Source organism: Phacochoerus africanus, chromosome 4 (genome assembly GCF_016906955.1).
Source record: "Phacochoerus africanus isolate WHEZ1 chromosome 4, ROS_Pafr_v1, whole genome shotgun sequence".
In the NCBI taxonomy this organism is placed as follows: domain Eukaryota; kingdom Metazoa; phylum Chordata; class Mammalia; order Artiodactyla; family Suidae; genus Phacochoerus; species Phacochoerus africanus.
In genome coordinates, this window is record NC_062547.1 from 13,252,266 (window position 1) to 13,279,900 (window position 27,635).

At 47.5% G+C, this 27,635-nt stretch overlaps 1 protein-coding gene and 1 non-coding gene across 2 annotated transcripts; one reads left to right on the forward strand and one right to left on the reverse strand.

The window, feature by feature from the left end:
- Window positions 1-8,440: 8,440 nt before the first annotated feature.
- SERPING1 (serpin family G member 1) lies at window positions 8,441-23,061 on the reverse strand. The gene is made up of 8 exons (XM_047775691.1): window positions 22,991-23,061; window positions 22,400-22,486; window positions 20,975-21,443; window positions 18,692-18,826; window positions 16,825-17,028; window positions 16,491-16,630; window positions 10,356-10,575; window positions 8,441-8,938 (listed from the first exon to the last, which is right to left on the reverse strand). Exons 2-8 carry the CDS (start codon window positions 22,460-22,462, stop codon window positions 8,685-8,687), a joined length of 1,485 nt encoding a protein of 494 aa, XP_047631647.1. The 5' UTR covers window positions 22,463-22,486; window positions 22,991-23,061; the 3' UTR covers window positions 8,441-8,684.
- A 3,953-nt stretch (window positions 23,062-27,014) lies between these two features.
- TRNAM-CAU (transfer RNA methionine (anticodon CAU)) lies at window positions 27,015-27,087 on the forward strand. The gene has a single exon. It is a non-coding gene; the product is annotated as a tRNA-Met (tRNA).
- The last annotated feature ends 548 nt before the right edge of the window (window positions 27,088-27,635 follow it).

Consider the following 27,635-nt stretch of genomic DNA (forward strand, 5'->3'; position numbering starts at 1 on the left):
GTTTAGTCACTTGTGATGGAACATGACAGAGGATAATGGGGGGTTGCCATTGTGGTGCAGTGGAAATAAACCCCCTACCCTGACTTACAAGTATCCATGAGGCCCTTGATTCTATCCCTGGCCTCGCTCAGCGGGTCGGGGATCCGGCGTTGCCGTGAGCTGTGGTGTAGGTCACAGACACAGCTTGTTTCCTGAGTTGCTGTGGCTGTGGTGTAGACCAGCAGCTGTAGCTCCAATTCAACTCTAGCCTGGAAATTTCTATATGCCACAGGTGCAGCCCTAAAAAAGCAAAAGCAAAACAAAAACAAAAGCAAAAAAAGAGGATAACGTGAGAAAAAGAATGTGTGTGTATATATATATATGTATATATATGTATGTATGACTGGGTCACTTTGCTATATAGCAGAAATTGACAGAATATTATAGATCAACTATAATAAAAAATTTAAAAAATAAAACACTTTGGGAGTTCCCATTGTAGCACAGCAGAAACGAATCCGACTAGAAAACATGAGGTTGCAGGTTCAATCCCTGGCCTTGCTCAGTGGGTTAAGGATCTGGCATTGCAGTGAGCTGTGGTGTAGGTTGCAGACACAGCTCAGATCTGATGTGGCTGTGGTGTAGGTTGGCAGCTGTAGCTCTGATTGGACTCCAAGACTGGGAACCTCCATATGCCACAGGTGTGGCCCTAAGAAGCAAACAAACAAAAAACCCAATACTTTGAAAAATAAATAAATGAATATGAGATGGGAGGTTTATGTAAAATGCTAGATTTTTTGCGAGGTCACTTGAAGCAGACTTTCAGTTTGAAGAAGTCAGTTGACAGGGAGGCAGTCCTATCCTGAGGGAGGAAATAAGAGACATGTCCATGGCCCTCCCTGAGGTCCCTGGTAGCCAAAGCAAGTTGGGATGGAAGAGGTGTTTCAATTTGCACAAGGCTTTTTTTCTGGGATAAAGGGAATTCCTATTTCCCCAATATTTCTTCTTCAGATTCAAAATCATGGAGAGATTTTGGGAATGGATGAGTATATTTCAACCAAGGCTTAGGACAAAGAATACCAGTAAAGGAGTTCCTGCTCTGGTGCAGTAAGTTAATGATTCAGCTTGTCTGTGGAGTCACCAGTTCAATCCCCACCTGGGTGCAGGGGGTTAAGGATCTGGAGTTGCTGCATCTGTGGTGTAGTCAAAGCTCCTGCTTGGATTTGATCCTTGACCCAGGGTCTGTCGGTGCTGTGGCCAGCAGCTCCTGCTCTCATTTGGCCCCTAGCCTGGGAACTTCCATAGGCCACAGATGTGGCCCTAAAAAAAAAAAAAGAAAGAAGGAAGAGGAATACCATTTAGGTCTCTATAAAACTGCCTTGGGAAAAATGGAATCTAGGGAGTTCCCGTCGTGGCGCAGTGGTTAACGAATCCGACTAGAAACCATGAGGTTGCGGGTTCGGTCCCTGCCCTTGCTCAGTGGGTTAACGATCTGGCGTTGCCGTGAGCTGTGGTGTAGGTTGCAGACGCGGCTCGGATCCCGAGTTGCTGTGGCTCTGGCGTAGGCCGGTGGCTACAGCTCCGATTCGACCCCTAGCCTGGGAACCTCCATATGCCGAGGGAGCGGCCCAAGAAATAGCAACAACAACAACAAAAAGACAAAAGACAAAAAAAAAGAAAAAAAAAGAAAAAAAGAAAAATGGAATCTAGGTTACTAAGCAGTATTAGGATATACTCCCAACTCCACTATGAGGCCTTCAGGGTAGATTAATTGCTCTCTAAAACTTCATTTTCCATCAACAAAAAGGGGACGAAAATGGCATGGTGCTATCATGTATTATGTACATTTGAATTATGCAAATTTGGAAAACTTCGAAGCCCCCTATGTTAAAAAAAAACGAAAAGCATCAGGTTGTATGCTTTTGAAATTGGTATGCCAGGAGTTCCCATCTTGGCTCCGTGGAAAAGAATCCAACTAGTATCCCTGAGGATGCGGGTTCGAACCGTGGCCTCTTTCAGTGGGTTAAGGATCTGGCATTGCCGTGAGCTGTGGTGTAGGTTGAAGATGAGGCTCAGACCCTGCGTTGCTACGGCTGTGGTGTAGGTCGGCAGCTGCAGCTCCGATTTGACCCCTAGCCTGAGAACTTCCATAGGCCGCGAGTGTGGCCCTAAAAAGCAAAGAAAAACAAAACAAAAAAAACCAAAATTGGTGTGCCAAGCAGTTTGTAGACTGTTTACAACTATTGCTCCATGACAGCGTCACTTGAGCTGACAAAAGTAAACAACTGCCATCAAGGTGAGTCAAACTGTGTTTATGTATCACAATTTCTGATCGTGACCTTAGTGACTAAAGCGCCATTAGTCTGTAATTCTAATATTCAACATTGTCATTTAAAATATTCCCCGTATCCTGGAATGAGTTTATTTTAGAGTTCATTAAGTGGTGGTGTTGGTGCCAGAGAACACTCTCCAAAATCAATAACTTTGTAATGGAAGTTAGAGATGATAAAACACTATGAAAAATCCCAAGTAACTGTCATAACATGCCAAGAAGTTAATTTAGAAATGCCTACTCTGTGAAACATGAGATTTTTAGGGTTTGGTAAATAAAAAAATAGCACAGAGGCAAATATATTCTACAGTGGTTGAAGATTCCACTTTTTACCTTTTACAAGTATTCTTCTGGAACAATATAGCATTAAATTATGTAAATCAAATTATCTGATGTCTTCAGTAATGTATCTTTTTCATAAAGTATGATCTCCTCTTAAATGATACTATGGGAGTTCCTGCTGTGGCGAAACGCGATTGGTGGCATCTTAGGAGTGCCGGGATCCGGGTTCGATTCCCAAACTGGCACAGTAGGTTAGGGATCTTGTGTTGCCACAGCTGTGGCTTGGGTCACAACTGCAGCTCAGATCTGATCCCTGGCCCCGGGGCTCCATATGCCGTGGGGCAGCCCAAGCAAAAGAAAAACAGGAAAAAATGAGATTATGTAATTCATGAAAATTTCTCAGCTGAATAAATGCTCAATGCATGTTTGGTACTTTTTGCTGCTATTTTTGTTCTCAACCCCAGACCTAAGGGGACTAGGCTGATTCTGATACTGCATGTGGCTCAGGTCCAAAGCCTTCTGGAATTTAGGCAGAACCTAAACGTATTGATCTTTTGGAAAGAGCAGCTGAACAAGTGTAAACTGTTAACTTTGGAATCAAAGTTTAAATTCCCACATTCACTCTACAAGAATCTGGAACCACTCATGTGTCCAAGAGTCTGCACAGGACAAACTTTCAACAGTGCCACCATGTGGCCGCAAGGACTAACTGCAATGTAGTCCTGATCACTCTTTTCAGGATTCTTTCTCAGGACACCCTCAACCAAACCCATGAGTGGAGGATTGTGTCATTGGGGATGGGAAGCAGATCTCTAGAATTTTGCCTGTCCCAGAGTAAGGCTGGGAGAGGGTGAGGGTCTTAGTTTGTGTGTTTATGAGTGTATGGCCCCATGTCTTTTTTCACAAAAGTGACACCTGTGGGTGGAGGCCTGGGGGTTGTGAAGTATGCCAGCCACAGAGATAGCAGAAAAGGAAGAGTAAAAAGAATTTTGGGGGGCCGAATCCCCTGGCATGTGGAAGTTTCCAGGCCAGAGATTGAACCCATGCCACAGCTGCATCCCAAGCCGCTGCAGCAACAATACCAGATCCTTAACCTACTGCACCACAAGAGAACTCCCAGGAAGAGTAAAATTATATGCAAGCAACATGAAATTTCACATAGTAAGTTGTTTCTAATATTATAAAGACAGAGACAAAAAGGTTTTTTGATTGTTTTTTTTTTTTTTTGCCACAGCATGCAGCAGCTGAATCTCATTTCCCAGACCAGGGATTGAACCTGGGCCACAGGAGTGAAATCACCAAGTCCTGACCACTAGACCACTAGGGAACTCCCTTGACAAAAGTTCTTGATTCTTTTTTTTTTCTCTTTTGTCTTTTGTCTTTTGACTTTTTAGGGCCGCACCCAAGGCATATGGAAGTTCCCAGGCTAGGGGCCTAATCGGAGCTGTAGTTACCATCCTACGCCACAGCCACAGCAAGGCCAGATCTGAGCGACATCTTCGACCTACACCACAGCTCATGGCAACGCCGGATCCTTAATCCACTGAGCAAGGCCAGGGATCGAACCCGAAACCTCATGGTTCCTAGTCGGATTCGTTTCTCACAAAGAGAACTCCGAAGTTCTTGATTCTTTAATGAAAATCTCAGAGTAGCAAGTTGCTGGCGAACGTTGCTAATGCTTTCTCTACGTGTACATAAGACCAGTGTGGTAGACTGGAAAAGTGGCCGCAATTATTCATGCTTCCTTATATGCATGCCCTCTGCAAAGTGAAAAGATCTACAGATCTTTTCTTTAAAAGTGGACACATTTTCCTGACTCTTCAAATCTAAGCCGGCCTGGTGACTTGCTTTGGCCGATAGAATGAGGCAGAGTGATAGTCTGTTACCTCCTAGCTTCAAACTCAAAAGGCCATGCATGTTTCTGCTCATTTTCTCAGAGCCCTGTAACCTCCATTTCAATAAGGCCAGACTGGCCTCCTGGAAGACAAGAGACCAAATAGAGCAGAGCTGGTCAGCTGATTCATCTCAGCCAAGGCTCCAGCTCTAGGGAAGAACCTATCAAGCCCAGCAAAACCAAACCTTTCCTCAGCACTTCCAGCTAACCTCTCCCAGCCGATTGCAGCAGGCATATAACCAAGGCCACCTTCAACCTGCCAGGCCCTTATTGACTCAGTGATGCACAAGCTAAAGAAATGTTTATTGTTTTAAACAAACAACCCCCTCCAAAGTGACATGTGTTTTCTTACAAGAAAATCTTCACGGAGTTCCTGTCGTGGCTCAGTGGTTAACGAATGTGACTAGCATCCATGAGGATGCAGGTTCGATCCTTGGCCTCTCTCAGTGGGTTAAGGATCCGGTGTTACCATGAGCTGTGGTGTAGGTTGCAGACATGGCTCAGAATCTGCATTGCTGGGGCTGTGGCGTAGGCCAGCAGTTATAGCTCCGATTCGACCCCTAGCCTGGGAACCTCGAGGGTATGGCCCTAAAAACTAAACAAACAAACAAAAAAAAGCTTCACAACAAAAAATATTTAAATTTTCTTCACTCCCAGATTTTTCTGGTCCTTCCAGATGTATAAGAATCTCCTCTTGGCGTTCCCACAGTGGTGCAGCTGGTTAAAGCTCCAGTGTTGCTGCAGGTGCAGGTCGAAGCTGCAGCTTGGATTTGATCCCTGGCCCAGGAACTTCCACATGCCGCGGGTGCAGCCAAAAAAGATAAAAAGGAAAAAAGGAATCTCCTCTTTCCCCCTACCTGGATGTGGTGATTCATTCATTCAATCATTCACTTGACAGATTTTCTTTTTTTCAGTGTAAGACACTCTGATAGGTTTGACGGAGCATATGGCAAAGGGCATTAACAAAACCCCCACAGATCTGATTTATAGTCTAGTTAGGGCGGAAATGAAATAAACCTGGCCAAATAAGCCACCTAGTACATTTGAATTCAGACAACATGGGGTCAATTTACAGCTGTTGACCTTTGGATGGTTACTTAATCTTTCTGAGTTTCTGCTTCTTTATCTCATAAACAGGAATAATACCTGGCTCAAAGTGTGCTGGGGAGGGTTCAGAAAACTTGGAAAGCTCTAAGCCTGTGGATCAGGATCACTTTCTTGTTCAAATTTTGGGTTGGCACAGTCTTTATCATGTCAGGGCCTCCCCAAGGAGGGGGAATCTCCCTAAAATGGGAGGTGATTGCTTTCAGCAGTTCCTCGCCTAAGAATCAGTGTAGGGGAGTTCCCTAGTGGCCCAGCGGTAGAGAACCCGACTAGTAGCCGTGAGGATGAGGGTTTGATCCCTGGCCTCGCTCAGTGGGTTAAGGATCTGGCATTGCTGTGAGCTGTGGTGTAGATCTCAGACGCGGCTCAGATCCTGTGCAGCTGTTGCTGTGGCGTAGGCCGGAGGCTGCAGCTCCGATTTGACCCCTAGCCTGGGAACTTCCGTATGCCTTGGGTGTGCCCTAAAAAGACAAAAAAAAAAAAAAAAGAATCAGTGTAGGAGTTCTCTAGTGGTGCAGAGGGTTAAGGATCAGGCATTGTCACTGCACTGCTGCAGCTCTGGTTACAGCTGTGGTTGGAGTTTGATCCCTGGCTGGGAACTTACACATGCTGTGGGCATGGGAAAAAAAAAAAAAATCAACATGGGAGGAGTCCCTCAGACAGGAATCAGCATCTTCCCAGCAGCCTGAGAGATTGGCCAGAAGGGAAGGGCATGCCTGATGTGGGTGACCCCCCCATGCCCGCCGTCAGTGAAATCTGGGTGACTCTTATTTGGCTGCATGGAAGTCCTCTGACCTGGGACCAGGCATCCTGAGGTCTTGCCCCAGAAACAGTCCACACCGGGAATCCAGGTCGTTAAACACGTCCTGAGAGCCGCAAGCAAGCAGTGGTAGGTGAATGACAGGGCAGGAGATGAGCCATGTCTTCTTTCTTCCCCTCTCTGAAACCACTGACCTCAACCAGAACACACATAAACTAGAGAGAGCACACTGGAAGCTTGGGTCACCTCCTACCCTTCGTTTCAGCCCTGAGCTCAAGCCAAGAGAAGGAGACCAGCCCAACGAGCAGAGAACTGCAGGTCTGGCTTACAAGTCTTTGAGCATGTCAGTTACCACACTGCCCTCCCATGCCTATTTCCCCCATCACCAGGGTATCCTGTAAGAGGGGGAAGAGGGAAGCCAGATCCTGCAGGTGGCTGAAGTCTCTAGGGTGGGTGCAGCAAGGAGGTAAGCTTGGTTTTGATGATCTTAAAGAAAACACTTACCCCGTAGGAAGATTTCAGGCAGGACTAGTTTGATCTAAGTTGAGACTATCTGAAAATCAAATCTCCATGTAGGGCAGATGCTTGAGAAATGTTTGTGGACTGCTGCCTGAATCCCCACATGTAGTCCTGCGAGAGTAGACATACCCCTGGGCTGGTTGTGGTTGGGAACCTGAGCGTCTGAGTGTGTGACAGAGCTGGTGGAGGACCAGACCTGCAGGGCAAAAGCCAAAGTCAGTCGGCATGTCAGGGTTGACATGAGAGGCCAAGAGTGGAAGAGGAGACAGATGCACTGGGGGAGGGATGGAGGAAAAGTGAGAGACAGGAGACTGAGGCAAAAAGACAGAATAAGAAGGAAAAGGGATGGGAAAGAGGGAGCCAGAAGGGCTAAGAGCTGGAACATCGGTGAGTTTAGGAGTAGAAGTTGGAAATGAGGAAAACAAATTTAGGGACATCTTCAGAAACTAAAAAAAATTCTGTGTTAAAATCTATCTTTCTCTCTGTCTCCCACAACAAGCTTAGGTTTTGTTTTGTCTTGTTTTGTTTTTCTTTTTGGGCCACACCTGTGGCACATGGACGTTCCCAGGCTAGGGGTTGAACCAGAGCTGAAGCTGCCAGCCCACACCATAGCTACAGCAATGCAGGATCTGAGCCGTGTCTGCGACCTACAACACAGCTCACAGTAACGCCAGATCCTTAATCCACTGAGCGAGGGCAGGGATCAAATCTGCATCCTCATGGATACTAGTTGAGTTCATAACCTGCTGAGCCACAATGGGAACTTCTAGTTTTGAAGGAAGGAACTACGTTTAAGTCATTTTTATACCCTCTGCATTTTAGCATAATGCCTGACACGTTAGGTACTCAAATAAAATATGAAGAAAAGGCAGAACTTAAAGATAGAAGGGCAGAGCTGTAGAAGATAGAGGCTATGTGCTCAGACCTGAGTCCTAGGGATGTGCTTCCAAATCCTAGTTGTGAGGATTAAATGTCTGCAAAGCTCTTAGCAGACGGCCTGTGTGAGTTCCCAACAATGCTGGCTACTGTTATTACTGTTGTCACAGATGTTGTAAACAAATAAGTGAAATGGGGGCTGTGATAAATGGATTGCATGAAAAGTCCCCAGTTAATGACTCTAGTTCCTTTGTAGTGCTTTTCCACGTGCCTTGCTTTGGCTGATGGGACAGTGGTAAACTTGATGCAGGCAGAGGTGCAGTGGATGAGAAAGACTGCCTATCCTTGACTCCTCACCCTAGAGAGCAGCCACTGCACCCTAGCACTGCTGGAAGGATGCAGGAGACACACAGAGACGCACCAAAGTGTTCCAGCTGAGGCCCTCAGAGATCACTCACTGCCCCCACCAACCCACCAACTACAGGTGTATGATCCAGCCCAGGGAAAGTCAGCCAGGTCTAGCCCAGCTCCACAAGACCACTCGGCCCCAATCCCAAGACTTCCGTTAAATGATAAATGGTTGCTGTTTTAAGCCATTATGTTTGGAATCACTTGTTACACGGCAATAGCTAGCTGATACAGGGGACATGGAAGCCCTTGTCTTCTAAAATTCAAAGGCAAATGAGAGAGGAAGTCATGGTCTGCCAGGTTTTATTTGTAGAGTCTGCTGTATTTGTACCAGAGGAAGCTGCAAAAAGTGCTTTAGAGAGTCACAGGGAAGGGATGGTAGAAGCAGGTCCCCTCACCAGACCCCTGGGGAGCCTTTCAGGTGAAGGGCAGAACTGAGGTGGGAGGTGGCTGGGGGCAAATCCAGAGCTGCAACCAAGAGAGCTGAAGCCAGAGGGGAAGGACTTGCCCTAGTTGGCCCCCCGCAGGTCTCAGGACCTGGGGTCATACACCCGCCCCATGAAGACAGGGAACTTGTGATGCTGGTCCCAGAGCACGAAAAGGAAGGGCTGCTGCACTTCAAAGACCAGCAAACTGCGGGCCACAGAGAAGGCCGAGGCTGCTGCCGCCTCCACCCCCGTCTCCATCAGCTCTAGCATGGCCTGGTGCTGCATCGTAGAAACCTGCAGATCTGCGTCCTCTGTCAGCCCACACAGGTTGAGGTCGTAGGTAAAGTCAAAGAATTCTAGGGCATAATCAGAGAAAAAAAACATGAGTCTAAGGCTAGCACAAACCCCTCGACTGCTGGAGACACCTGTCCTGAATTTTCTGAGTTGCTCCCAAGTTCCAATACTCTCTTCCTCCTCCTCTTTGTATGTGTGTGTTTTCCTTTTTGGCCACCCCTTGGCATATGGACTTCCCAGGCCAGGGATCAGATCTGAGCTGCAGTTGCAACCCTACGCCAGAGCTGCAGTAACGCTGGATTCTTTTTTTTTTTTTTTTGTCTTTTTGCCTTTTCTAGGGCCGCTCCCACAGCATATGGAGGTTCCCAGGCTAGGGGTCGAATTGGAGCTATAGCCACTAGCCTACGCCAGAGCCACAGCAACTCGGGATCCGAGCCGCGTCTGCAACCTACACCACAGCTCACGGCAACACCGGATCCTTAACCCACTGAGCAAGGGCAGGGATCGAACCTGCAACCTCATGGTTCCTAATTGGATTCGTTAACCACTGCGCCACGACGGGAACTCCCCGCAACGCTGGATTCTTAACCGACTGTGCCAGGCCAGGGAGGAAACCTATGTCCCAGCGCTCCAGAGACCCCACAGATCTCATTGCGCCCCAGCAATGAGATTGGATAAAGGGGAAGAGGAACGCCCCTCTTCCCCTTTATCCAATTAGATATCATGCCTTCTCGTTCAGTTCAGGGTACCATCTTTACTTCAATCACTACTTTCTCTCAAGTGGTGAGAGGTCTTGCCCCCAGCCCCCCAAACCCTGAAAAGTGACGCCGTGGCTTCTTTATCAACAAGGACCTTGGGAGTGGGGTAATATATCAGAAAGAGGACATATGTTTTCCAGCGAGGTCATATACAAGGGTGGGATTCATACACTAGGAAACTAGATCATCTATTAGTAGAATCAAGTTCTAGAGCAGAAAATGAAGTGATATATTTGGATAGGAGGTCAGAGGTCAGGAAGTGAGGTCCAAAGGTAGGAAATGGAGTATCTGTTGCTTCTCCTAAACTCAGAAGCCTTCAGACCCTTTTACCTAGAGAGCTTCTTGCATATTCCAGGGGGTAGCTGAGTTTGATGCAATGTCTCTGAGGGAAGAGTATCCACCCCACCTCGGTCACCTGTTCCCAGGGTCTGTGTCATAAGGAACCATAAGGAAACAGTTGGGAGGGCTGGAGGCCTGGTCTGGGGTTCTGGCTCACTTCCAATTAGCTCAAGGGACCTTGAGGAAGTCATGCGAACTTTCCGAGTCTCAGCTTCCTTAATAATCCAGTGGGACTGCCTGCCCCTCTAACTCAGAGGGTTGAGGGACAACCTGAGATGACGGATGTGAAAAAAGACTTTTAAGGCCCGCCCCCACCGCATCCCCTACAGCAACCTCTTCTCCTCTGATGGCCTAGGGTCAACCCCAAGCTGCCAGGGCTCACCCAATTTCTCCATGATTGGCAGCATGTCCTGGTTGCCCTTTATTTTGATGCGAGGCATCATGAAGTGAGTGGGATAGAACTTGGTCGACTCCAGCTTATTCATGACAGCCTTGAAGACAGGGGCACTGAGGGCCTTCTCCATGTCTTCGAGACGGTGTTTCAAGGTCTGGGGCACCAGGATCACCAAGCTCAGGTTGTGAGACAGCTGCAGTCGGCCCACCTGCAGAGTAAGAGAGGCACCTTATCAGGCTCCTGACCCCGGCTCTCGCCTGGCTCTTACCCTCTGGGTCCCAAGGCTGATCTCCAGTCAGCCGAGACCATCCATTCCATTTCAAAAAGCAGCAGACAGAACAAGGCTCCTAAACTTTGCCATGAGATGGGGGTGCCAGCTGGGTAAAGGGTGCTGGTCTAACTCTGTGCTGGTGAGATGCAGAGGAATGAGCACGAATGTCTGATCTCATAGGCTGAGATCACATCCTGACTCTAATTTTTTTTTCTTTTTATGGCTGCATGTGCGGCATATGGAGGTTCCCAGGCTAGTGGTTGAATCAGAGCCACAGCTGCTGGCCTACACCACAGCCACAGCAACGCAGGATCCAAGCCACATCTGCAACCTACACCACAGCTTATGGCAACGCCGGATCCTTAACCCACTGAGGAAGGCCAGGAATCAAACCCACCTCCTCATGGATAGTAGTTGAGTTCTTAACCCTCTGAGACACAACGGGAACTCCCTGATTTTATTACTGATTAGCTCTGTAATACAGGCAAGAATTTGATCTCTTTGAGCCCTGTTTTCTTCCTCTCCGGTATGTTGTGTATAATGTACCACCACAGTTATCAGGTCAGTCCTTTTTTTTTTTTTTTGTCTTTTTGCCATTTCTTGGGCTGCTCCCGCGGCATATGGAGGTTCCCAGGCTAGGGGTCTAATCGGAGCCATAGCCACCGGCCTACGCCAGAGCCACAGCAACATGGGATCCGAGCCGCGTCTGCAACCTACACCACAGCCATGGCAACGCCGGATCGTTAACCCACTGAGCAAGGGCAGGGACCGAACCCGCAACCTCATGGTTCCTAGTCAGATTTGTTAACCACTGAACCATGACAGGAACTCCTCAGGTCCGTCCTTTTAAAGACTTTTTTTTTGGCAGTGCCCATGGTACCCAGAAGCTCCCAGGCCAGGGATCAAACTTGCACTACAGCAGCGACCCAAGCCACAGCACCAGATCCTTAACTTGCTAGGCCACTAGGGAACTCCCAAGACTTTTGATGGCTTTTCACTGCCTATGAGATTAAGTATAAACCTCTTGGTCTGACAGTCAAGGTTGTGTAAAAGTAGATCCTAGCCTCCCTTTCCAATATGCCGGTAGAAGGACAAACTGATGGCCAGAGAAAAGTATGAGAGAAAGGCAGGACCCACAGGTCCAATACAAGGGTGTTCTTAACTCAGCGCAAGTATGCCCCCAGTGGACATGTGGCAGTGCTTGGAGGTGGCAGAAACAGGGGCTCACAGTGCTACTGGCATCTAGTGGGTAGAAGCCAGGAATGATGCTAAATCCTACAATGCCCAAGACAGCACCTTGTAACAAAGAATTATCCAAGCCAAGATGTCAACCGTGCCAAGACTGTGAAACCCTACACTTAACAAGACATAAGAAAACGGTATTATGGTTGGGGTTGAGAGATGGACAAGAATAATCTAGAATTCAATTGGACCATGAAGACATTAGCTGAAAACAATAAATTGTTGGAACTTGAAAAGATGGCCCATAAATTTCAGCACTGTTTACAATAGCCAAGACATGGATGCAACCTAAATGTCCATTGATAGGGGAATGCATAAATAAGATATGGTACATATACACAATGGAATATTACTCAGCCATAAAAAGGAATGAAATAATGACATCTACAGCAACATGGATGGGCCTAGAGGTTATCATGCAAGGTGAAGTAAATCAGACAGAGAAAGACAAATATCATATGATCTCTCTTACATATGGAATCTAATTAAAAAATAATACAGGAGTTCCTTGGTGGTCTAGTAGTTAGGACTCAGCACTTTCACCACTGCAACCTGGGTTCAATCCCTGGTCTGGGAACTGAGATCCCACATCAAGCTGCAGCCAAACTAAAGATGGAAATGAGCTTATTTACAAAACAGAAACACACTCACAGATTTCAAATTCAAATTCATGGTTACAAAAGGGGAAACGTGGGGACGGAGGGATAAATAAGGAGTTTGGGCTTCACAGACACATACTACCATATATAAAATAGATAACTAGGTGTTCCTGATGTGGTGCAGTGGGGTAAGAATCCAACTGCAGTGGCACAGATTGCGGTAGTGGCTTGGATTCAATCCCTGGTCTGAGAACTTCCATATGCTGCAGGTGCAGCCATAAAAAAAAAAATTATTAAAAAAATTAACTAGGAGTTCCCAATGCAGCTCAGTGGTAATGAACCCAACTAGTATCCATGAGGATTTGGGTTCGGTTCCTGGCCTCAGTCAGTGGGTTAAGGATCCCGCATTGCTATGAGCTGTGGTGTAGGTCACAGATGTGGTTTGGATCCCACGTTCCTGTCACTGTGGTGCAGGCCGGCAGCTGCAGCTCCAATTCAACCCCTAACCTAGGAACTTCTATATGCCGTGGATGTGGCCTGAAAAAAAGACCAAAAAACATTAACTAACAAGGACCTACTATATAGCACAGAGAGTTCTACTCGGTATTCTGTAATTATATGGGAAAAGAATCTGAAAAAAAAAATGGATATATGTTTATGTGTAACTGATTCATTTTGCTGCACACCTGAAACTAACACTACATGGTTAAATCAAATATATACAATAACATTTTTTTAAATGGCCCAGAAGAAGAAGGTTGTAAGCCCATTTATCAACTGAAGAGCCTGGACATGGGGTCCCTATTGACAGAGGCTCTAAAGAAGGTACACTTATCTGGCAGTACATACCCCTTATGCCTGAAGACTATGGACCCTGCCTCTCTGACCAAAAAAATTACCATGTTGTGGTCTGGAATTTTCCAGCTGGTACCATCTATATACCTGAGTTGGTAAACCTACCTCCCTTAGTTGAGGAAATACTAAGTTCCAGGGAAATTCAGAAGGAAGTATGGGAATGACAAAGTAAACTGTGATTTGAACAAGACTGGGTGGGATTATGTCATTCAGTTTGAGAATGATGTTGAGGTGCTGGCTGAAAGTTGTTTTACTCTTCAAATTTAATTATTATTATTACTTTTTTGGTCTTTTTAGGGCCGCACCTGCAGCACATGGAGGTTCCCAGGCCAGGGGTCCAATCGGAGCTACAGCTGCTGGCCAACACCACAGCCACAGCAATGCCAGATCCGAGCCACGTCTGGGACCTACACCACAGCTCGCGGCAAAGCTGGATCCTTAACCCACTGAGCGAGTCCAGGGATCAAACCTGCAACCTCATGGTTCCCAGTTGGATTCGTTTCCACTGAGCCACGACGGGAGCTCCAAATTTAATTTTTTCTTTTTCCTTTTTTCAGCCGCACCCACAGCCTCTGGAAATCCCCCGGCCATGGATCGAATCTGAGCCACATCCTATGGCAACGCCGGATCCTTAACCCACTGTGCCAGGCCGGGGATCAAACCAGCAATGCTGGAGTTTCTGTCATGGCTCAGGGGTTAACGAACCCAAACAGGATCCATGAGGAGGCAGGTTTGATTCTTGGCCTCACTCAGTGGGTGAAGGATCCAGCTTTACCGCGAGCTGTGGTGTAGGTCCCAGACGTGGCTCGGATCTGGCATTGCTGTGGCTGTGGTGTCGGCCGGCAGCTGTAGCTCCGATTGGACCCCTGGCCTGGGAACCTCCATGTACTGCAGGCGCAGCCCTAAAAAGCAAAAACAAAAAAACACAGCAATGCCACTGAGACAAGCTGGATCATTAACCCACTGCACTACAGTGGGGACTCCCAAATTTAATTTTCGATTCACAAGTGGGCTTTAGGTGCTAGGAAGACATGGCCAAGCAGGATTGTAATTCTGTTCTGTCAGGTATTTGCGTGCTAAGAAAGAAAATCAAGTATATTAAATGTATAAAGTATATTTTAAAAGCATATACATAAGTTCAAAATGCTTATGGGAATATTAATGAACCATATTTGTAAGTGAAACAAATGGTTTAAAGGAGTTTAATCCATTCCATGTGGCTTACTTAACTGAAGAACAAATGAAAGAGTTTTTTACTAAAATTATTATAAATAATATAGCAAAGTCAGCTTAAAATTTAAAGGCTTAGGTAAAATTTGATTTCAAATTTATAATATTATATATTAAATCAAGTATTTGTTTAAAAACCATTGAACTGTAAATAGTGCATAAAACTCCTCCTTTTACATTAAAACACTTTTTTTTACATTAAAAAGAGCATGTTGTTCTAGCTCTGTTAAACTGTTGTTAAATTGTTGGGAATGTTCAAATTCATTGTATAGGGAGGGGTGGTAAGAAGGGTGGAAAAAAATGCATGAATCTGGAGTTCCCATTGTGGCTCAGTGGGTTAGGAAGCGGACAGTGTTTGTGATGATGTGGGTTTGATCCCTAGCCTTGCTCAGTGGATTAAGGATCTGGTGTTGCTGTGGCTGTGGTGTAGGCCAGCAGCTGCAGCTCTGATTCAACCCTTAGCCTGGGAACTTCCATGTACCGTGGGTGCAGCCCTAAAAAGACAAAAAAAAAAAAAAAAAAAGAAAAAGACAAAGAAAGAAGTAAAATGCGTGAATGGTTAAGAATGGTCAAAAGCAACCTCCGTAGGAAGTCTTCCTAGCTACTCATACTGAGTTGCTCCCTTTAGCAACTTCCATCGAATTCATTTAAAGTGGAATTCATTTATTTATTCAGCAAACATAACAAGCACTTATTATTACATATGGCATTGTTCTAAGCCCTGAGGATACAGTAGGAAAGAAAACAGGTAAGCTCTCTGTGCTGAAGGAAAGAGATAATATCTCAGCGAGACAGACAACACAGCAGTCAAATAAGCAAATAAACCACATAATTTCAGACAGTGACAAGTACCAAGGCTGTAATAATACCAGGTGATGTTACAGGGTCAAGAGGAGGCTACTTTCAGGAGGGGGAAGGCCTCTCTGCCAAGGTGGGCTTTTCGCTGACACCCGGATGAGCAGAGGGAACAAGTGATGGGAAAATCGGAGGGAAGAGGTCCAGACAGAGAAAAGCTGGGGAAAGCTCCTATGGGGAAATAAGCCTGGCATGTTCCAGAACAGATCCTTTACTTCTCAGCCCGGTACGAAGCCACTGGGTATTTCCCATTGTTTTCTTTCTCATAGGTCTGTGTCTTGCTGTCCCAACAAGGCAGAAATATCTGATCACTGGGCATGAGACAGTTCACTAACTAGAATCTTCTGGGCTCCATATTCTGTCTTCCCTCCCTCCTCATCCATTGAAATCATACTGTTCTGAAGTTCCCATTGTGGCTCAGCGGTTAAGGAACCCACCAGCATCCATGAGGAAGTGGGTTTGATCCCTGGCCCTGCTCAGTGGGTTAAGGATCCAGCATTGTTGTGAACTGTGGTGTAGGCTGGCAGCTACAGCTCTGACTCAACCCCTAGCCCAGGAACATCCATATGCCTTGGGTGCAGCCCTAAAAAGACCAAAAAAAAAAAATCATACTGTGTAATTTCTGCTAAGGACCTTAAGCCATTTAACACATGCACTTACCACATGCATGAACACATGGATACACCCAGACGCATCTATATGTACACATATAGATGCGTGCTATCTATACACAGATACACACCCACCCACAGAGGATTACTAAGGCAGCAGGGTCTACTGGTAGGTTGACTGGAAAGAGAAACAGAGGCACAGAATAGGAACATGACTCACTTTTTGCCATTTATTGCAGTAGAGATACATGAAGAAACTTTACTCTCCAATCTCAAATATACAATGCCTGCCTCAGCCAAGGCTGGAGAAGGGAGAGAGAGAAAAGATAGGGTGGAAACAGAGGTGGAAGGAGAAGAAAGGATGAATTAGTAAGGGTGTGCCCCAAACTGATGGTAGCAGAAAAGAAATCAAGACACACAAGAGACTCTGAAGCAGAAGTGGGAAGAGCCAAGAACTTACCTTGGCCTTCAAAGTCGGGTCTGTGAAATGGGCCACAGGGTACTTCTTGCTATTCAGCATGTGCACTTTTATCTCAGAGGATTTGCTGTAAAAGGCCTCCAAACTTGTTTTTTTGTGATTAAACATTACCTTCCACTTGGCTAGAGGGAAGAGTGGGGCAGGGTTACTCTAAAGCGGGTGAGGAAAGGATGGAGGGGCGTTCAAGGGTCTGTTAGCAAGGGCTGGGACAGGTACCGGGGGATCTGGTTGTGGCATCTGAGGTGGGGTGGGTTTTAAGCCAGGAGGAGAAGGAGGACTTGGGATGGGGAGACATCCTGGTCCAGGGCCTCCTTACCACTCAGGTAGATGGCATTGAGGAGGACAAGGCGGGTTTCAGACGGCAGGCTGTTCAGCAGCTGATTGATTCTGTGGTTGGTCTTCTCAGCCACCCAGGCATTGATGAGCTCCAAGTTGACATTACTGTCATTTTCCAGGGTTCTGGGGCTGCTCCCATACAGGCTCTGAGAGGCATTCAGGAAGGTGTCCCTTATGGCCAGGTCTGGCATTGGGTTAAGAGAGGGAGGCATGAGTTTCCTGAACATTCTCTCCTCTTCCAAGAGCAGGCCTGGAAAGGGAGCTGGTTTCCCATCACCCTTTCCGCTTGCTCCAATGAAGACAGCACGTCAGAGCAGGGGTCCAGCCCCACATCCTACAGCTGAGCTAAATAAGGCCCAGAGAAGGCAAATCCTGAGCTAAGAGCAGGAGAGGTCATCCTAGGCCTTTGCTGACTCTATTCGCCATGTGACCGTGACTTGGCAAAGGAACTCTTTGAGATCTTACTCCCATTTGCCTGTATTTTCCCCCTTTTCTTCCCTTAATTCAGCAGGAAACAGACTCTGCCTTCCAGCCTCAGTGGAAGGCTCTGATGACTTCCGGGGTTTTGCTCTCCAAAGCCTGGGTTCACTAAAGAAAATAAGCATTTGAAAGAGAAATTTTTCCTGGACTAAATACATAATATTGAATGCAGTTGCACTTTCCACCAAACTAGCAAGACAGAAGAAAATTGATTGATAGCAAATAAATACATGCAATGTTTCTTGAATACCTCTGAGCTCTATTTTTCCCATCTCTAAAAAGTTTTTTTTGGTTTGTTTTTTGCTTTTTTTTTTTTTTTTTTTTTTTTTTGCTTTTTTAGGGCCACACTTGTAGCATATGGAAGTTCCCAGGCTAGGGGTCGAATCAGAGCTGCAGATCCAAGCCTCATCTGTGACCTACACCACAGCTCACAGCAATGCCGGATCCTTAACCCACTGATCAAGGCCAGGGATGGAACCCACATCCTCATGGATACTAGTCTGGTTCATAACCTGCTAAGCCACAGCAGGAATTCCAGCTTTTTTTTTTTTTTTTTTTTTCCCTCCTGCAGCATGCATAAGCTTCCCAGCCCTGGACCAAACCCAAGTCACAGCAGTGACAACACTGGATCCTCAACCCACTGGGCCACCAGGGAATTCCAAGTATTGCCTTTATAGTTAAAAAAAAAAAAGAAAAAAAGACAGGAATTTTCTCCCCCTTATTTGAAGAGGGTATCACACCAAATCTATAATTTTCAAACTCGGTAGAATTAAGATTTCAAATATAGTCATGTCTGAAGCCCATTATATGAGAGAGCTCTGGCTGGAGTTCCCCAGTGGCCTGGGGGTTAAGTGGTCACTCCCCACTCAACTTCCCTAACTTCTCACTCCCACCAGGACTCTTGCAGCAGCTCTGCAGAGCCCTAGGGCTCTGGGGGATAAAATCTGAAATAACTGCATGAGATCATTTTGGAAGCTTATTGCTCTTCTCACCTAGCTAATAATGTAATGCTGGTAAATGATGACCAGTTCATATAACACAAAAAGCACAAAGCACAAAGAACAGGAGTCCCAAGACTCCCCTGAACCAAGATTAGCAAACATTTTTTGCCTGTTTTATGTCTAGAGCCCTCTCGCCCTATCTATGACTGAACCAAGAAGGACATTCTTGCTCTAAACAGAGCTGATGAATCCCAATGACTTGCCCAAGGTCTCAGCAGTGGAGCCACTTGATCTATCGGAGGCCCTGCCCTGCATCCCCACATTCCAGTTCTAAACTCCCTATGTCCTCTCTTCCCCCAGTGCTGGGTCTCCATTCAAAATCCTGAGGACCCTGCTCGGCACTGGCCTTCCTTCCAGGGCACTCACCTGGGCTGTGGAAGATCTGAGAGACTGAGGTGAAGCCTTCGGACCTGAAGGCCTTCAGGGCCTGGTGGACACAGGTGAAGTCTTTGGGGTAAGAGAGGAGGTTCTCCAGATTTCCCTTGGTTTCTTCCCCAGCCCCTGAAAGAAACAGCTGAGATGAGGGGAACTGCAGGAGGAGTGGAGGACAGCACCACTGGGGGCCAGGGTTGAGGGACCACGCTGGGATGGGTGGGGAAATCAAACATCATCAGAGCTAGAGGAGTCTGGGAAGATAACACATGTCAGAAAGAGAAGGGTGGGGAATTATGAATTATCAGAGGATTTTCTAGGGCTTTGAATATTTTCTCTCTCCATTTTTCGACCTAATCTTATTTATCTACTTATGTATGTATTTATTTATTGGCTGTGCATGCAGCAAAGGACTGAACTGATGTCACAGCAGTGACCCAAGCCATTGCAGTGGCAACGCTGGATCCTTAACCCACGGCACTACTGGAGAGCTCCTTCTACCTAATTTTTTTTTTTTTTTGGTCTTTTTATGGCTGTATCCATGGTGGCATATGGAAGTTCCCAGGCTAGGTGTCAAATTGGAGCTGTAGCTACTGGCCTAAGCCACAGCCACAGCAATGCAGGATCCAGGCTGCGTCTGCAACCTACACCACAGCTCACAGCAATGCTGGATCCTTAACCCACTGAGCAAAGCCAGGGATTGAATCCACATCTTCATGGATACTGGTTGGATTCATTTCCTCTGTGCCACAACAGGAATTCCCCAACTATTCACAACATTGTAAATCAACTATACTTTAATTAAAAAAGATTTTTTTTAAATACTACTCATCATCCAAAGCCTGGTCCAATCACTGCCTGCCCACATTAACTATTACTTAGTTGATTTGGGTTTACAAAGTTTCATTCTATAGGCAGTGACACCAGATCACTATTAAGAGGAGACAGAGAATCATAAAAGTGGATGGGTGGTTGATACTCTTTCTGTTATTTATTATTAAACATTCATTGTACATATCTTCTTGTAGTTGTGGGTAAAATTTATGAAGCTCTTAGCTCGTGCTTCTCCCGTATTATCTCACTGACTCTTCACAATAACCCTTTTATGGAAGGACAATTACGATCCCCATTTCACAGATGAGAAAACTGAGGTTTGAGTGAGTAAGCAATTTACTCATTTTAAGATCGCAGAGTTAATAAATGGAGGCTGGAGAAAGGAGTCAAGCCATATCTTTGGGCAATAAAGAAACTAACCAAAACAGAGAAAAAGAAATTAACTAAAACCAACTAACTGTAATGTGCCTCCTAAGGGACATCTGGCCATGTCTGGAGACATTTTGGTTGTCATAATTGGGGGTGGGGTGCTCCTGGCATCTAGTGGGTACAGGCTAGGGGTGTTAGGATTCTGGGACTCCAGAAGAAAGGTTCTTATGAGCTCACTGTACTGTCTCCAGCAGCCTTCCTGGAATAACTCCTTGGAGCGACAGCTCTGTCCCCACTGCCTGGAGCACTTTGTGCCATTCCTACGGTAATTACCCCATGGCACTTGACAGTTGTCTCTCAGGAATGCAGAGGGATTAACATTTTGATGTCCTACCAAGTCAGGCACTGGGCCATCTGCTTAATTTTTTTTTAGGTAAATACAACCATTTCCATTTTACACACAAGGACTTAGAGAAGTTAAGCGGTTTGCCCAAGGTCACACAGCTAAAAAGCAACATTATTGCGATTCTACTCTACATCCTTCTCTCTCTCTTTTTCTTTTTAGGACCACACCTGCAGCATATGGAAGTTCCCAGGCTAGCAGCTGAATGGTATTCGCACCTGCCAGCCTACACCACAGCCACAGCAATGCCACATCTGTGACCAGCTTTCGGCAACGTCAGATCCTTAACCCACTGAGCAAGGCCGGGATCAGACCACATTTTCATGGAGATTAGTGGGGTTCTTAACCCACTGAGCTACAGTGGGAACTCCCTACATCCTTCTCTTCTAATTCATCTTCCTTATCGCCTTACGTCGAACCACAGTTGGGAGATGGTACTTTATTGTATATGTTCTTGTATAGGCCATAGGATTTTATAAGCCATCGTGCCTCTGAAATCATTGCTAAATGAAAGAATCAATGAATGTTGGAGAATAAAAAGATTCCCTCCCCCAAGGTAGCCCAATTTTATAGCTTCCTTCCTGAGGAAGCTTTGCAGGTCTCCAGGTAGACAGCCCCATCATGGGAACCTCTAACATATGCCCTAGAGACAACGCAGTCCGAGTTCTTACCGAGCAGGACGTGGGTGAGGAGGCTGGCGATGCTGAATGGGGAGAAGACCATGTTGGTCCCCGCCTTCTTTATTGCCGAAAAAGCATGGTAGAGCCTCACGGAGAAATCGGTCAAAGCCTCCCCCAGCACGGCCTCTGCTGAATGACTCTCCTCGGGGCAGGAGGTGGAAGGCACTGGGCAGAAGGGCTTGGTAGTGGGCAAGAAGGGCTCGGTAGTGGTCAAGAAGGGCTTGGTGGTGGGCAGGGTAGTTGGTTCGATGGGTTGAGTGGTGGACTGGTTGACGGGCTGGGTGGCACTGGTTGTTACTACGGTGGTCAGGTTGGTTGGGAAGATGGAAGAGCTGTTGGTGGGTTGAATGGGTACAATCTTGGAAATATCTCCCTTTGCGATATCGCCTTCATTTTTCCCTCCTTCCGAGCTCCCTGGATCCACGTGGCTGACATCATTCAGGGTTGAGGAGGCTCTATCCTGTGGTTCAAGAGACTTTCTTTCTTTCTTCCATTTTAAGGCACAATGCCCTTCATACACTCAACACAGGAAGAGAAGGTGGGATGCCAGAGAATTATTCTTGGGAAAGGCTGGTGGGAGAGGGGCCTGCCCTGGAGCCACCACCACTAATTCTTTCAGACCATGCATGGATTATCCCATTTCACTGAGAAAAAAGATATATGAACCAACTACCCAGAGTCTTACAGAAGCAGGAGGCAAAACTAGATGTCAAACTTTGGTCTCTGATGCCAGACCCCTTGAGAACATCATCTGATGCATCTCCAAGGCCAGTGCCAATGCCAGCTTCCACACGTGCCCTGAACGCACAGGCCAAAGTACCACCCACCTTTCTCCTGGGCTCATCTGTTCCCCCTGACCTCCCAGACCGCTGTGGAGAGCCTAGGTCTCAGCAGCCCACCCCCCACCCCCACAACGCAGTTTTCCGGAACAAACCCTTCGCTTTTATTTTTTGTTTGGCCAATGCCTGCTGCATCTGAAAGTTCCCTGGCCAGGGATCGAACTCATGCCACATTTGTAATCAGAGCCACAGCAGTGGCGACTGCCCGTATCCTTAGCCCACTGAGCCACGAGGGAACTCCCCAAACTCTCGATTTTAATATCAAAAAATGCTGTCCCCCTCCTTGCCCTCTTTGATCCTTCTGCTTTATTTCTCCATTTTGTGAATCAGGGCAGGCGGGCTCAGAGAAGTAACTGGCTCAAGGCCAGCACAAGCCCGCACCATAGCGAGTCAGAATTAGACCTTGCGTGGGCCTGAGTTCGCCGCTTTTTCCACGTTCTGTACGAACTCCTGTGCGAGGGTCACATTTGCTGATCCCAAAAGGAGCTCTCCTCACTCTCCGGAGCCTGAAGGGTTAATCCTCAGCCCCGACCCCTACCCCCACTTCCCACCCCCACCCCAGGAAGGGGCCACTCACCCCAGCCAGCAGCAGCAGCAGCAGCAGCAGCAGGAGGGTCAGCGGGGTCAGCCTGAAGGCCATCTGGGCGGCGACGTCAGCCCGGACCTGCAGGGCCAGGCAGCGTCCGTGCCAGCTCCAAGCCTCGGGCCTAGGGGGCCTCCTACTACCCCACCCCTGGGCCCGCCCTCATTCCATTCCAGGCCCGAGCCCCTCTCTGCGAATTCCCCCTCCTCCCGCCTCCCTCCCGGGGCCACCTTCTCCCTGGCTCCTCCCCCTGTTTTGTTTTCCCCAAAACCGCTTCCCTTTCCCGGCACCGGCTGGCCCTTCCTCCCCCGCCCCGGACCCGGGTCTCCGTCCATCTGTTCCATCCAGAGGGTCCTGCTTTAGCCAAACAATGAGGCCGGGGCAGGGGGAGGAGGGGAGGTCCAGAGGGGCTGGGCACGGCAGCCCAGGGGATGGAGATGGAGGGGAAGGGGGGTGGAGGCAGAAGCCTAGGTGGCAGCAAGCCTACTAGGTCTGCAGAGATTAAGCGGCACTGGGGGGAGGGAAAGAAGGCGAGGAGGATGAAGAGAGCTCCTTCCCCCAACTCCCCCCGACCCAGCACCAAACCTGCTCCCCACTCCTGGTCACTGGGCAGCTTCAGAGCCGACTGAGTGGACAGTCTCACAGGGTCAGGGAGGGTGGGGTGGGGTGGGGTGGGGGTGGGGGGTTGGGTCTTAGCTATTGGCTGGCCCAGGACACTGCCCAGTTACAAATTAAGGATGATTGATCACTGGTGTGAATTCCCGTAAATCAGGATGGGACGAACCACTTGGTCCAGCTTTGCAAGCAAGTTCCGGAATGTAGCCCAAAGGCCCTTGGGAGCCAGGAGTGGGGAAGCCTGGGTGCAGCTCTCAGCTCTACACACCTAAGCTCCTCCTCCGTCTTCGTGGGTCATGATGGGGACAGCACTGACACAAAGCAACCAGCTTTCCGGGATTTGGCCATCTCAAAGTAAGGGTTGGGAAATAGGCCCATTTGGTAGCTAAGAAACTGGGAGTTCCCGCTGTGGTGCAATGGGATCAGTGGCATCTCTGGAGTGCAGGCATGCAGGTTCAGTCCCCAGCACCTCTGGGCGGGTTAAGGATCTACGTTGCCACAGCTGCAGCATAGATCTCGACTATGCCTCGGATCTGATCCCTGGCCCAGGAACTCCATATGTGCCTTGCTGCACTTAAGTGGCTGGCTCACCATCGCCCCCACTTGGAGATAAGCCTGGACCCCACTTCCGGAAGTCCAAATCTCACCCCTGCTCTCCTCCCTGGGTGTCGTGCTTCTCTGCCTGGAGCTGGAACCAGTGGTTTTCTTGTGCAACAGAGGAGGAATCTGAGGCACACAGCCCAGCAAGTATTCACCTTAAGTGAAAAACAGAAAGTTGGGGTGTGTATGATGAGGGGTGGTAGGCCGTAGCCTGGGAGCCAGCAGACCTGGCTGTGAGACCTGGCTTGCTGTGTGACCCTGGCTAGTTGCTTTCCTTCTCAGCACCTAGCTCCCCTCTCAGGGTTGCCAGATAACATACAGGAAATCCAGTTAAATTTGAATTTCAGATAAACAACAACAAAAAATTTATTTGGAAATATGTCCCATGCAATATTGGGGCATGCTTATACTAAAAATATTGGGGGGGGGGAAGTATCTGAAATTCAGATTTAGCTAGATTAACTCTGTATAGCAAAACTTATTTGCTAAATCTGGCAACCCTACCTCTGCAAAACGAGGCCGTCTCTGATGACCTAATAATAAAACTTTAATGTCCTGTGATCACCTCACTTCTGGGCCTGTCCTGTTTGACACACTCAGGACAGGTGGCTGCTAGCACCAGAATTGCTACTCTAAGGACTGACCGGAGGCAGAAACCAGAGAGAGAATATTTGCTCTCTCCTTGACAGGGTGAGGGTGGGGAGGTGGGTCCTTGGAAAAGACTCAAGAGGACTGTGCTTGGCTTTGCAGGTGCTTCATTTCCTGCAGCCACTGGGGACCTTCCTAAGTCATAGGGAAGTTCAGTGCCATGGTTGGAACAGCCGAACACACAATGCCACTTTTCCATCTACAAGGCCTGACCTGGCTGGGGTCCTTGAACTTGTGGGTTCTGGGACATGGGTCAGCCAAACAAAAGGAAGGTGGTGGAAAACAACCTCATTTCGCCCCCTCATTAATTCACATGACACCTAGAAAGTGGGTGCTAATATTAATCCCATCTTAAATGAACTTTTTTTAGAGATGAGACTCAACAGAAATTATTTGATTCACCCAATATCGCACAGCTAGAAAGTGACAGAGCTGAGATGTGGACCACATCTGTTGGAGCCAGGAATCCTGTACTACCCCCTAGGCAATACTGGCACACAGCAGCAGCTATAGCCTGGAGCCAGCAGCAGAATGAACAGCTCGTGTCCAGCTGCAGAAGCAAGGGTCTCTGAGGACCAGAGTCTCGGGGAGGACAAGGACCAGGGGAGCGGTCTTCCCAGGGTGTGGGCATACCTCCTTCAGACAGTTCAGCTCTCTGGCCAAAGCCGTCTCCTCACGCTGGACATTTCGAGGGTGTCTCTGCTCTGGGGAGACTCTTGTCTGATCAAGCTGGAGCAAAGCCGAAGCCCTTCTCTGGTGGAGGGCACTGGTCCTTTCCTGGCTTTATGAATGGCCTGAGGTTGATCAGGACGTTTGCAGAATTTCTTCTTTGTGTGGGCTTTCCATAGGCCATCAGCCTAGGGTTGTGAATTCAGTCCTTTCTGAACCCCTGGGGGGAAGTCCAGGGTTTCTCACCCTTGAGAACCTCCCTTTCTAATGGGTGAGGAGCGACGGCCCACAGGAGACTCTTTCCCCATGTCCCCTATGTGGTCATGACTTCTCCTCCCTGTGTTTCCTGGTGCTGGAGAAGGTTCAGGTTCTCCCTAAAGCTCTTTCCGTACTCAGAGTGTTTTATCAGGTTTTTGCTCTCAGGTCTGTTCTCAGATTCAGAAGGTGCAAAGTGCCGCGAGGGAACGCTCTCACAATCTATACACCTGTAATTTCTCCTCTGAAGAAAGAATACCCCAAGCTTGGAACTAGGACAGAAGGGTCAGGGTCACCAGTTTCTCAGAACACAGAGAATCCTCAGTTCTCCCACAGATAGCACCACCGAGTACTACTGTAGGTGCAGGGAGAGGTTGATCTATTACACGCAAAGAATGTCTGGGCACTGGGGCTCCATCTTCTCTTTAAGACTTTCTGAGAAATACCATCGGAGGAGAAAAAAATTTTCCTTAATTTATTTTTATTTATTTTTTTGTTGTTTTAGGGCTGCACCCACGGGCATATGGAGGTTCCCAGGCTAGGAGTCTAATCAGAGCTGTGGCCACTGGCCTATGCCACAGTCACAGCCATGTCAGATCCAAGCCACGTCTGCGACTTACACCACAGCTCACGGCAGAGCCTGATCCTTAACCCACTGAGCAAGGCCAGGGATCGAACCCACAACCTCATAGTTCCTAGTGGGATTCGTTTCTGCTGCACCACGATGGGAACTCCTTTCTTTGATTTCTTATTTGCAATGGATCAGGGCCCAGAGTTTGTAACGTCAGATGTTGACCTGCAGCAAAGGCTAAGATGCAAATATTTTTTGTGTAAGAGAGATGAGAGTGAAATGGAAACATTTGGAGGAGAAGATAATGATAACCCCAAAGGTTATAGCCCTATAGGGCAATAGCCAGTATTATAACTAAGCTCTGTTATCTCAGAATTCTTTTACTTTTCCTGTTTTCGTTTTAGGGCTGCACCTGTGGCATATGGAAGTTCCCAGGCTGGGAGTTGAATTGGAACTACAGTTGCCACCCTGCACCACAGCCACAGCAGCTTGGGATCCGAGCCTCATCTGAAACCTATACCACAGCTCACAGCAATGCCAGATCCTTAATCCACTGAGCGAGGCCAGGGTTGGAACCCACATCCTTATAGATACTAGTCAGTTTTGTTATTCCTGAGCCTCGACAGGAACTCCCAGAATTCTTTTTCATTGGGTATGTGTGCCCGCGCACGCATACCCACACCCGCACACCCACACGCCCACACACCCACACACCCACATCAATTTCTTCCTTAGGTCTTTGAACCAGTTTTGTCAACCCGATGTTTGTCTCATTAATGTTCTCACTGTGTATTTGTGTGAGAATGATGTTTCTGCCATTCTGAGAACTGCGTTTTGGCTTTCCTGTAGCGTGATTGATGCTCTGTAGCTAAAGACAGATCACTGGCTGAACCTTTTCTCTTATTTTCCACAAACATAGTTGTCTCTAGGGGAAGGCTTGGGTTTGGCAGGCATGGGTGAGGGGGCAGTGGGGTTTCTGCTGCCATGCACCCCGACATCCTCTCACCAGTCTGCCTCCTGTCAGTTCTTTCCTGTTCAACTTTCCAGAGACCAAGCCTTCTTGGGAACTCACTAGAGAGTCTTCATTCACAGGACCTTTCTGCTGAAGTTTCTCTTCTCAGATATGAGTGCTCCCATGTTCACTGCAGCACTATTCACAATAGCTAAAATGTGAAAACAATCAAGAAAAAGTGATAGATACACACAGCATGGTACTATTCAGCCTTAAAAAAAGAAGGCTGGCTTGCATCTGCCTCCTTAGCGCAGTAGGCAGCGCGTCAGTCTCATAATCTGAAGGTCCTGAGTTCGAGCCTCAGAGGGGGCAGCTTTGTTTTGTCCTCTTCTATTGCCAAACAAAAGAATTTGGGGGGTTCCCTGGTGGTCCAGTGGTTAGGGCTTGAACCTTTCACCTCTGTGACCTGGGTTCAATCTCTGGTCTGGGAACTGAGTCCCACATCAAGACGATGCATGCCCCTGTGGCCAAAAAAAAAAAAAAAAAAAAAACGAGGCTCTTTTGCACTATGGAACAACGTGGTGGCCTTTGAGGATATTATGCTGAGTGAAATAAGCCAGACATAGACAAGTACTGCATCATTTCATTTACATGTGTTACCTAAATCATTAAATTCATAACATTAAAGATTGGAATGGTATTTGTCAGGGGTGGGTGGGGGATGGGGAATTCTTGATCATCAGGCGTAAAGCTTCAAATAAGATGAACCAGCTCTAGAGATCTGCCATACAACATTGTACCTGCAGCCCACAACAATGTACACCTAGAATTTGTTAAGAGGGTAGACCTCATGTTAAGAATTTTTGTTACAATAAAATACCCTCTCTTTTTGTCTTCCTGCCAGTCCACTGGTAGGAAGT